This window comes from Chanodichthys erythropterus, chromosome 13 (assembly GCF_024489055.1).
Source record: "Chanodichthys erythropterus isolate Z2021 chromosome 13, ASM2448905v1, whole genome shotgun sequence".
Lineage (NCBI taxonomy): Eukaryota > Metazoa > Chordata > Actinopteri > Cypriniformes > Xenocyprididae > Chanodichthys > Chanodichthys erythropterus.
The window spans coordinates 31644674-31656821 of record NC_090233.1 but is presented as its reverse complement, the minus strand read 5'-3'; the positions used below and the strand labels follow the sequence as shown (position 1 = coordinate 31656821).

General features: G+C 36.1%; 1 protein-coding gene across 2 annotated transcripts; it reads left to right on the top strand.

Moving 5' to 3' along the window:
- Positions 1-5363: 5363 nt before the first annotated feature.
- Positions 5364-11779, top strand: ncaph (non-SMC condensin I complex, subunit H). 2 transcript variants are annotated; one of them, XM_067407253.1, is made up of 18 exons: positions 5364-5477; positions 5855-6073; positions 6178-6268; positions 6354-6443; positions 6553-6670; positions 6844-6989; positions 7619-7808; positions 7985-8064; positions 8454-8656; positions 8924-9069; positions 9195-9301; positions 9474-9593; positions 9742-9849; positions 9929-10063; positions 10198-10308; positions 10826-10902; positions 11028-11103; positions 11327-11779. In XM_067407253.1, the coding sequence occupies exons 2-18, from the start codon at positions 5862-5864 to the stop codon at positions 11384-11386; spliced, it is 2070 nt and encodes a 689-aa protein (XP_067263354.1). In that variant the 5' UTR covers positions 5364-5477; positions 5855-5861; the 3' UTR covers positions 11387-11779. The 2 variants fall into 2 exon arrangements, with proteins under 2 accessions (XP_067263354.1, XP_067263355.1); XM_067407254.1 differs by having other exon boundaries at positions 5425-5477; positions 5827-6073.
- The last annotated feature ends 369 nt before the right edge of the window (positions 11780-12148 follow it).

Sequence of the window (12148 nt, the reverse complement as noted above, 5' to 3'; positions counted from 1 at the left end):
GAATAGAAATATGAAAAGAAACTGAAAAAGATGGAAAGAGTGAGAAATGGACAGTGCACATGTGTATGTCTGAAAATGTTGTTTCATCACAAAAAGCACAACCCATCAACCTACCCCTTCATAGGTCAAGAAGGAAGACATTGCGCAGAGAGATTCTCGCTCAAACTGGATTTCCATTATCTAAAACTGAATGCAATTTCCTGAGAATAAAGTAGAAATAAAAGCAAGATAACAGCTGATTCAACTAAATTACAGCCCACCCAAAACTTACAATGGCAGACTGAAATAAGCAACAGTTATAGTAAAGTATTTCCATGATTTTCAAAGTTTTTTTCTGCAGTAAATCACAGTCATTCAAAAATGCTACTTAAAAATAAAAAGATCTATGAGTAAGTATCTTTCATATGAAAAATAAAGTTAATAAAGTTTTTAGGTTGATTAAACTATATCTAATTTAGAAAACGTTTATAGAAAATTGATTGTAAAAGTCAACATTTAGACCATTTAGTACAAAAAACGTTCAAGCGTTCAATATTAAACATGGTCATGTAGGCTAGCGATCTCCAGTGCTCAGTTCTGAGGAAGAGATTATTGTGGAAATAATCTAAACTAATAAACTAATTTACTTTTGGAGCAATCCTTTTTCAAATGTAAATTATAAACTGGTAGTCAAAACATGTAACACTTTTTGCTGATTGCAAAGTCTTATCATGTCTGTTTCAATGTCGAAAACCCAAGCTCAGATTCAGCTAAGCATGGCATGGTATTATCAGGTTGGAGGAGATCAATTTGTCTGATAAAAATTGCTGGTTGGTGGGGACACAAGGAGCATGATGACATTTCTTTCTTTCAGACTCTCCCTTAATTAACTCTGCACAGAGCAGAAGAACCTGTTGAAATCAAGATGTAACCCCTCACCTGAGAGGAAAATCACTGGTGAGGAGCCTAATAGGCTGTTGGATTCTTTATATTTTATTCCTTATCTCTTGGTAAAGACTGACAAAGTCATGCTGATGAAAATTAACATCCTTGAAGAGGAAAATTTGTAAATTAAACTATAATGAATAAGGAATACAATGCCAGTAAATGTTTCACTGAAACAAATAGTCTGCACCACTTCTTTTTAATTAGGTATATGTATTCATATATTCAAAACTTCTATTGCTATGCAGATGACACCCAACTGTATATATCTGTTCTCAACACAATGCTCCTTTCCCCACCAACTCAATATCGCCTTGTAATGATATAAATGCTTGGATGACCAGTAACTTTCTCAAACTCAACACTGATTAAAACAGATTTTCTTCTTATTGTTTTTTTTTTTTACAAGATGTAATATAAGTCTAAGGTGTCCCCTGAATGTGTCCGTGAAGTTTCAGCTCAAAATACCCCATAGATATTTTTAAATTCATTTTTTTAACTGCCTATTTTGGGTTACCATTAAATATGCACCGATTCAGCGCGCTTCCCCTTTAAATCCTCGCGCTCCCCGCCCCCGAGCTCGCGACTCTATAATACACTGCATAAACAAAGTTCACACAGCTAATATAACCCTCAAAATGGATCTTTACAAAGTGTTCGTCATGCAGCATACCTGATTATGTAAGTATAGTATTTATTTTGATGTTTACATTTGATTCTGAATGAGTTTGATAGTAGCTAGGCTGCGGCTAATGGAGCTAGAGCTAACTTTACACACTGTTGGAGAGATTTATAAAGAATGGAGTTGTGTTTATTGTGTTAATTATACAGACTCCAAGTGTTTAATTATGAAAATAACGACAGCTCGTCTCCGTGAATACAGTAAGAAACAAATGTAACTTTAACCACATTTAACAGTACATTAACAACATGCTAATGAAACATTTAGAAAGACAATTTACAAATATCACTAAAAATATCATGATATCATGGATGATGTTAGTTATTATTGCCCCATCTGCCATTTTGCGCTATTGTTCTTGCTTGCTTACCTAGTCTGATGATTCAGCTGTGCACAGATCCAGACGTTAATACTGGCTTTTCTAATGCCTTGAACATGGGCTGGCATATGCAAATATTGGGGGCGTACATATTAATGATCCCGACTCTTATGTAACAGACGGTGTTATGTTGAGATTCGCCTGTTATTCAGAGGTCTTTTAAACAAATGAGATTTACATAAGAAGGAGGAAACAATGGTGTTTGAGACTCACTGTATGTCATTTGCATTTACTGAACTCTTGTTATTCAACTATGCCAAGGTAAATTCAATTTTCAATTCTATGGCACCTTTAACATTGCTGAAGTCTTGGTTCCACCTTCCACCACTGTTAAAAACCTGGATATAATCTTTGACTCTTTTCTCTCCGTCCCTCCTCATTTCTTCACTCACAAAGTCTACCTTCTTTCACCTCCGTAATATCACTGGTTTACATCCCTTCTTAAATATCAATAATGCCTGCATTACTTCTCGACTCGACTACTGTAATTCTCTTTTCTATGGTTTACCAAACACATAAATAATCTCCAATATATTCGGAACTCTGCAGCTAGGCTTCTCACAGACTTCATTGGCTCCCCATTCATTTTTATATTCAAGATACTCTAGATCACATTCAAAGCACTTCATGGTCTTGCAAGAGTGCTGTATTTCTGATCTCATTCATTCCTACTCCCCATTCGCACACTAAGATCTTCTGATACTGGTCTGTTGCTGATTCCACAGCTCAAGTTATCATCGTTTGCTGGACGGGCATTTTGTATCTCAGTCCCCACACTCTGGTACTCTATTCCCAAACACATTGTGATCTCTCATCAATACATGACTTCAAAACCACCTTAAAACATATCTTTTCCTTTATTGTTTCTCTGATCCCTGACTAGATCTGATTCATGTTATGTATTTTATGTTTATCTGTATTGTTTTTCTGTCTGCTGTTCATGTTATAATACTGTAAAGCGACCTTGAGTTTGCAGAAAGGTGCTATATAAAATAAACGTATTATTATTATTATTATTATTATTATAGCTCATGCTATAAAACAACAACTGTACATTATCCTAAACATTATCCTAAATTATTCTAAACAATTTAGTCCAGCCACAAATACTTTTTTCAGAAACAAGAAAAAAAGAAAAAGGAAAAAAAAAAAGAGCATATGAACACGCTACAGCAGTATTACTGTTAATAAGTAATTATATGTAATTAATATCAGGTTTACAGTAAACTTTAGGATGTTCCATGTTTTCTAACTATTTGGCCACAAGTCTACATAAGTGCCATTATTTTAAAATCATTTGCATGGTGCCCAAGGTTAAGCTCTGGATATAGCCTAAATTAAGACTTCAAATACCAAAATACATCAAATATATTGCTCTTATAACTGAAGGCAGTGTCAGAAGAGGACGATGCCCATCATAAACACTTCTGAAATATTTCCCATGCTGTCCTCACCTTTAACCACAGGATTTCTCCACTAGAATGGTGTAAAAAAAAAAAAATCCTGCCTGCTGCTGCTTGGGAGTTCAAGGCCTTCATCTTCTCCTCCTACATGCTGAGACTGCCTTTACGCTTGTTTCTGTCACTTTGAAGTGACAACATTTCTGCCTTGATTCACCCTTAAATATTTTGTGGTCTCATTATCTGCTGCTGCATTAATAGATTAGCATTATGCATCCTTATAGATTTGCTATTGCAACATATAGGCAGTATGTCAATCACAAGGCTGACCAGAGGTCACCTCTCACCACCGGTCAACCAACAAAGGAAAGACCTTGAAGCACCTTCCCTTCTCAAACTATTCATAGTTCAAATAAAATCAATATTTATCTGCAGGACTGCATGACAAACATTTCTTTCTTATTGTGACATGTATGAAACACTTCTCGAATAAGAAAAAATGTCAGATGGGACTTAATTTTGTCCATCAGGTATTGATTGAAATGGTTGTGGTTTGCTATTGCTGTGATCTCATGTGAGTGGCAGGTTGTAAACACTTCATCAGAGAAGATATGTGACTGGAAGTGGGAGGGAATGTGATTTTGATTAAAGATCATTTATAATAAATACTACAATATTCCATATAAAACAAGAATTTTGATTTCATGGTGACTTAGCTCCAGACTAGGAATGTGAATGTGAAGAAAGTAAGGACACAAACAAGACAGAGAGGCAGAAGATAAACATCAAACACAAGCAAGGGAAGAAATCAGTATTAATCCACAATGTGTATCTGTTTGGAAATATTTATGTGGATATATTGCGGTCAGCTGCAGCATCATCAACAAATTCATTCACGATCAGCGCCAGCCTTAGCCTACTGACATTTGATGTGTGTGCTTGGGCAAATGCCATAGTTAATCATATACTCTGGCCATGTGCACACTCGTTTCCTCTCCTACCTATTTGGTTTTCCAGGTTTGGAGGAAGATATTCTCTTGATGGTTCGATTGAATCCTCGAGCAATCCATTTAAAATATATCTCAGCAACCGTATTTGCCTCTCATCCAGCCAGATTCAAACCTCAAGGTGCAATATAGGCTAGTAGATAAAACTCTTTTATCTACTGTGCTGTTAAATAGAGGTAAACTGGGCAGTTTTGCTTTTATCCATGACTCCAATCCAATTAAATGTTTTCGGTGAAAATTCCAACACAAATATCCTTTTAAATGAAACCCGTGTAACGTTAGTCACTTCAATAGGTGCCTACCACATCAATAAGCAATCATTGGCGCTGCACAGGTCAAAATTAGGCTACATGATTTTTTTTTTTTTTTTTTACAAGATTGAGACTAAAATGTAATTTAATATAAGCCTCATCGCAGCAAGCAAATGTGCGTTTCTCTCGAAAATGTATTCTATGAGTAATAGTGCTGTTTATAGCAAAGAAACTAGATGACCTTTAGGACCAGACTGCCAACAGACATATTTTAGACTCGGAAACTTGCCGAGGAAGGAAGATTTATTCTATCTCGAGTCCGACTTTGCATAAATTCACGGCAATGTATCACATTTTATACAACTTTACTGCCATCTAGCGGACAACAATAAATCCGTTTTTTTTGTTTTTGTTTTTTTTACAGCTCATCGATACAGTCAGAGACGGGCATATACAGTCTTCTAACAACTTATATTGCATTTACTCTGTCGAATTCTTGAAATCAGTAGAAATTAAATAAAGTGCTTTGTTCAAAAGCATTACTTTAACTATATTTTTTTAATTCACATGTTAAACATAATGTATTTTACTAATTTAAGAAAACAAATATAATATATTATCAAATAAATGTAATAAAAACATTTTAATTACCGTTATTATGTAATAAAATGACGTACAATCTAAAGGAAGAAGAAGACTTTTACGTCTGTACGTATGACATCATTGATGACGCGTGTAACCGTTCGGCGCTAATTTTCAAATGGTCGTCTGAACAGACGGAATAAAGAACGTTTGGATCAGTTATACTGCTTATAAATCATCAGTTCACCGCAGGTGATTTGAACTTTCGTTGTTTGTACTGTAACATTATCTAAGATACGTTTTCAAAGCCACAGTTTATAATTTGATATGTTATGTTTTCAGAAGTGTTTAGCGCTAGCTAACAAGCGTTCATAAAACGCTAAACTTAAACTGCAGTGTTTACATGTGTGTATTTTGCTTTTACAAAATACCTCTAGGGATATATATTTCTGCTCTTATATAACGTTTATATTGTGGACATGTTTGTTAGTTATTCATTTGCTCATTTTAAACAGCTAACTTGACGTTGTTTACATGGCGAGGTCTCCGGATTTATCAGTGTTGAAGTAACGAAGATCAAATGTACTAACTTATTTAGCAGACTGCGCTTAATGAAAATTGCTCCACAGTTTCATTATGAGCGCATTCAGTACCCCGACCTCCCTGCCACGGCAGTGGTCCTCCCCAGCCATAGGACACAAAGCCGCTCTGTCAGCCACCAGCACACCTCTGCTGGACAATATCCAGGGAAACGATGATGAACAGGAGAGACGTCAAAGACGAAGATCCAAAGCCATTGACCTTCACGGAGTGGCCGACTCTTCCATTAACGAGGCCGGTAGCCACAGGTTTGTTGAAACCCTGTATTCAGCTCCATTAAAAAAAAAAAAAAAAAAAAGTTAGACCGCAAAATACACAAACTGTTTTTTTTTTTGTTTTTTTATCACCATAGTTCTACAGCTACACCAGCTGCTGTCCCAAAGCTGTCATCGGCACAGATATCTGAGCATTATTCAACCTGCATCAAGCTTTCCACTGAAAACGTGAGTTAAAATTGATGTATGCTGACTTTACTGTATTTTTCCAGCTAAATGAACAGGACTATTACTTGTCACCTTCCTTTTGCAGAAAATTACCACAAAAAATGCATTTGGTCTGCACCTCATTGATTACATGGCAGACATTCTCAAGCAGAAGGACTCAGAGCTCAACTTCAAGGTAGAAACCTGTCGAATGTGTATTTAGCTCCACTTCGACAAAGTTTACATGCATTATTGGAAATCATGATATTGTAACTGTTTGTTTGTGTCATTGTGTGTGGATCTAGGTGGCAGCAGGCACCCTGGACGCCAGCACAAAAATCTATGCGGTGAGGGTGGATGCGGTCCATGCTGATGCTTACAGAGTTCTGGGAGGCTTGGGCTCTGAGACCAAACCAAAAGAGAGTAAGTAGATATACAAGTTATGGGTCTGCTGACATGATGTTACAAAAAAACAAAGATTGCTTTTGCTGTAGGTATCAGAGAGGGTTATGTGATCATTGTCTTCATGGTGTACAGGCGGTGTCATAGCCTCCCAAGACCTTGCACAGTATTACTGAAATCTCATCTCATTCCAGGTCAAGATGGTGATGAGGAGACTGTAGCCGAGGACGGTCAGGGAGAGCAGGTGGCTGCGAAACAGACTAAGAAAAGACCTCCGAAGAAGACAGTGGAGCAAAACCTCAGTAACATCAATCTCTCTGAATCAGAGATGAAGTGTGAGGTGAATAATATCCAAGTGTGATTTGAGTCAAGCCAGTTTTTTTGTACAGCACCTTTTGCAATACAAATTGTTTTAAAGAAATTTTATAAAAAAATCATTGTTAATGTTTATAGTATTTTCATGCCTTTATAGTCACATTTAGCGGATTAGAGCTGGGTGATAATATAGTTAACCTTTTGTGATGATGCAAGCAATCAAGCACTTGAGATTTGCTATATATATAATATCACCCTATGTGTGTATACTGTATGTATGTGGATAAAGTTGGACATGCTTATATATCCAACTTAATATAAAGAGCTGGGTGAGAATATAGTTACATTTTGCAACAGTATAAACAATCACAGAGCTGAGATTTGGTATATAGTGAATACAATATACCATATTATATAATATGGTATATTACTATATGTGTGTAAATTAATTGAATGCAGGTAATGTAGGAAGTACGATTCACTGAATATATCACGGTTTGGTAATATAGTTAAAAAAAAATTCACAATATAATGAAGTTGAGATATACTGAAAACTGTTTCTTAATTTTTTTTAAACAATTTGATGTTGTGAGGACCCCATAAAGCATGTGGTGTAAAAACCTGCAGGAAGACCTAAATGCATTCTTTGTGCAGGTGGACCCCATGTTCCAGCGCATGGCTGCTTCCTTTGATGAGAACAGTACAGCAGGAGTGTTCCTCTCTGTGCTCTTCAGTGAGGACAGTCGCTGTGAGCTGCGTTTTCCTTCACATATGACCTTGCTGAAGTCACAGCCGCCTCCTGTGCCGGTTCCCCATCAGCACGTTCCTGCCTCACCGTTTACAGGTAAACCGGCTCTGCACATAACACTCTGTTCCAAGTTACAGGACAGTTTACTACTGGGTTCGCAGCAATATTCAGCATTCATAACCTAAACGTTTCTACATGTGTTGTGAGTTACAATCGTACTGTGTTGTGTGACAATGTGAGTGCATTGAATCATATCTTTTTGATTCTTCCAGGCCATCTGAAGACACTAGAGGACAGGCCAATTTGTCCATCCTTAGAGGATTTCTCTTTTACTAGATGGACTCCTGAGCAGGTGAGATTGTTTTGATGACAATTTAAAACCTCAACCAACTGAAGGTGTGCAAGCACATTTATTATATTTTTAAATATTTTAAAATGTAATTTATTTCTGTGATGGCATAGCTGAATTTTCAGCAGCCATTACATTTCTTATCAATGTTGAAAACAGATTTGCTACTTTTTTTTTTTTTTTTTTTTTAAACAAAAATATTTGTAACATAAGTGCCTTTACTGTCACGTTTGATTTCATGCATTCTTGCTGAATAATAAAAATAAAATTAACTTTAAAACAAAGAAGAAGAAAAAACGTATTGACCCCTTTTCAACAGTAGCGTAAGTGCAATATTAAGTGTTTTAGTGTTATTAAGTGTTGTGATCATCTCATTCACACTGTCAATATAGACCACAAACCTCAACCAGCTGCTTGAGAAGATGAAGCAGGGAGAGCATGCATTCGACGTCAATGCAGACATTGAGCCAGATGAGGATGAGTGTCCAGATTTTGGGGATAACTTTGATGCAGACGTGGATGAGGGCAGACCAGGAGATTGTGAGGAGTTTAAGGAACACAAAGAAGCTTGTTCAAAGAGCCCCCAGAAAGGACGGTTAGTACTTGCGTAATGTATTGCACCAAAGTGTTTGTTAATTGTTGAGTTACAAACAGGTTCTGTTTCACAATGGGTGAATAGTTGCTGTTTAATACTGTGCATTTTCATTCCAAAGGCTGTTAAACCTCAGCTCGGCCTTACCTAGCCACTATACTTAGTGTTGTATTTTATGTCTCTAAATATAAAATTTTATTTGCATTCAGATTTCTTCTGTGCTGTTTTTGTATGTCCATTCACTTTGAGGTGTATTTGTGTTATTAACAGAGGTGTTATTCCTATTGGCGAGGTGGATATTGCCACCATGTGCCTACAGTTGTCTGATCAGCCCAGAGAGTACTCGTACTTCAGTCCCAGGACCATGGCCACCTGGGTCGGTCCTGGCTACTGGCTCTTTAAACCTGGACATAAGCGTAAGTCATAGATTAGCCTTAGAGTGTTTAACTATAAAAATGAAATGAAGAAAGAAATAAAATCAACTCATTTTTGGTTGTTCTTAGTGATTGTGTCATTTAAATTTCTTATTTATCCTTTGTAGAGGATCACAAACCAGACAAAGAACCTCGGAAACGAGCACCAAAGAATCCTCTCGTTATTGACTTTAAAGGAGATATCAACTTTCATAATTACTTTCGAACAACTAGAGTAAGTAACTGTTTGCTAATTCTTTATTTTCATGACTTCCATAAAAGACAAAAGCTTCATATCAGCAATTCATACAATGCTATTTAATCCCTGTAGCAAAAACTTTTAAACCTTGTAGAGGTCAGCAGCAGATAACTTGGTGACAAACTGACAATGAAATGCTTATTTCCAGGCAGCAACCACTATTAGTAAATCGGCTTTGATCAGCAGCAATAAGAAAACCACACTTCCAGCAGACTTCCAGTATCCACCCAGTAACCTGTCACAGCTCAGCCTCAAACCCACCAACACAGTAAGAGCATGAATATTTAATATTCCTGTCTGCATTACTATGTACATTTCAGCATTTTGGTTGTGGCAAATCTAAAACATCATTAGAAGAATGCTGTACAAAAAATGACTGCTGGATTGGTTTGTTTTGTTCATCTTATTCACTTCAGCTCAGTGCAGAAGGAAAGAAGAGATTATCAGGAGAGCTGGGTGGGGACATAGGAGAGTATGATTACAACAACGCCAATGATACAGCCAACTTCTGTCCTGGTCTTCAGGTACTCTAAACACTACTGTTACATGCAATAGGTTGGCATGGAAACGTTCTGTTTAACGGTTTGTGGTTTCTGTGAATAGGAAGCGGACAGTGAAGATGCTGAAGACTTTGGAGGATCTGATGACTCCCAAACAGACCGACCGAACGCTTTCTCTCTGGACACGGGTGACATCTCTACATACGGAGAGGACTGTCTCGTCCCTGAGCCTTACAAGGTAAGATGAGAGGACAGATATTGGGTTACTACATTATTCTCATGTAGCGAGATTTTGTTTTTTGTTATTTGTCAGTTATTATTTTTTAGTTGTTTTGTATAGATAACTCATGACTTAACTGTTTGCTCATCTAGGTAAACACTATAGAGATAAACTATGCCAAAACAGCCAAGACTATGGACATGAAGAAGCTGAAGACCAGTATGTGGGGTCTCCTAACAGAAAGTCCTGAAAAACCAGTCAAGGTTTGTTATTGCAATCTTTTGACCTTACTTTTTTTTTTCCCCCTATAAACTTGTCATTCACATCACTGAAGGCAGGGAGATGATTTGTATTTTCAATATTGTATTTTCAATAATTCAATTCCAATTTATAAAGCACATAATTAAACTAAAATCAAAAACTAATGTAAAAAATGTTTTTAAATGTCTCTTAAAGGGTTAGTTCACCCAAAAATTAAATTTGCCATTAATTACTCACCCTCATGTCATTCCTTTGTTCATTTTCAGAACACAAATTAAGATTTTTGATGAAATCCGAGGGTATCTGATCCACACATAGATATCACCTAGGAACATGTAGAAGTTTTTGCATATGATATATTAATAATCTCTTTGACTTATGAATCAGGTCAGCAATATATGGAAGTATTTTCATATTTCAAAAAATAATTTGATTTTAAATTTGTTCTTTGTTCAGCATTTCTTGTCGTCAGTTGATTTTAATTTTTTTTTAATGACTTAATGATTTTACCATTTGCAGCAGGTGGAGAGTAAGGAGACAACAGAAGTACCTGGAGAAAAATCATTCAGCCAGTCTGTCAGAAATCTTGTGCAAAGGTACATTTTTTTTTTTTTTTTTTTTTTTTTTTTTTGGAAGGTTTGGTGCTATGTTTCTAACAGTCTAAGGATTTACATTTTTCATCCATATACTGTATATAAATTTCTCTTTCCTGCCCCACCAGGCTTCCTTCCACCATGGCTACCAATCTCTCAGTACCGCTGGCTTTCGTGGCCCTTCTGCACTTAGCTAATGAGAAAGTGGGTACTACTTTCTGCTATATATAATTTCAAAAACTACTGTAGAATGCTCAATTTCTGTGATTTAATATTAGCACATTGTTTATTATGATTAAAGAGTTATGTATCTTGCATTAGCATGCATTTAATATTTTGTAACTCGCATGCAGAATTATTTGTGATCTCATGACCCATTACAACATTTGGTTGCTGTAAATCTAAAAGCTCTTCTTTCCATCAACAGAACTTGGAGCTGCACAAGATTGACTCCATGACAGATATCATCATTAAACAAGGCCACTGAAAACTGATACAAAATCATTTTTGCTAAAATGTAAATCCTGTCTCACGTACCTATGTGGGGCCAAAACAATATAGTCAAGAGAAAGATGATGTCAGGATCATGTTAAAAACATTGTACAGGGAAGTACCACATAATATTTTGAGTGAAACTGAAAGATGTCAAAAGCATGTACCGGGAGGGGAAAAAACAGCAATGTGCAGTGCATGAATAATATGATTGCTTTTAAGATCTGTTTTGATAACTTTAGTAGCTTCAGTAAAGGTAAATATGAAGTTACTGTTGTCAATGTCACTTTTTTAAAAAAAAGTTTTATTTAAATTGTAAAACTTTTTTTTTCTTTCTTTTAGATGTATATTCTACATCTGATTTTGAAAAATAAAAGTTATCAAAGTATTGTTTGATAATTCTTTATCTATTTAAATTTTTGTGACTAGTATGATGTCATTTTGGAATATTATGTTTTGCATGAATGCCAGAGGCATTTAGGTGGAGCCTTATTGTTGCAGTGGCAAAAGAAAAGAGTTTTCGGTTTCGTTCATAGGAGTCTTAATTGTTTTGCCCTAATAATGTCAAGGAGCTTCTTTAAAAAACAAACTTTCATTACAGAAAGTACACCAAGTTTAATCACCTATCAGTAATTTTAGAAAAAGTCACAGGCCTGACTGCCTTTACGAGAACAATCTTCTCATACCTGAAATTCGTAAGTGTTGATGGCTTGATAAAAGTCACGCTCTCACCTTTCAGGTGTTTATGCGTCACGAA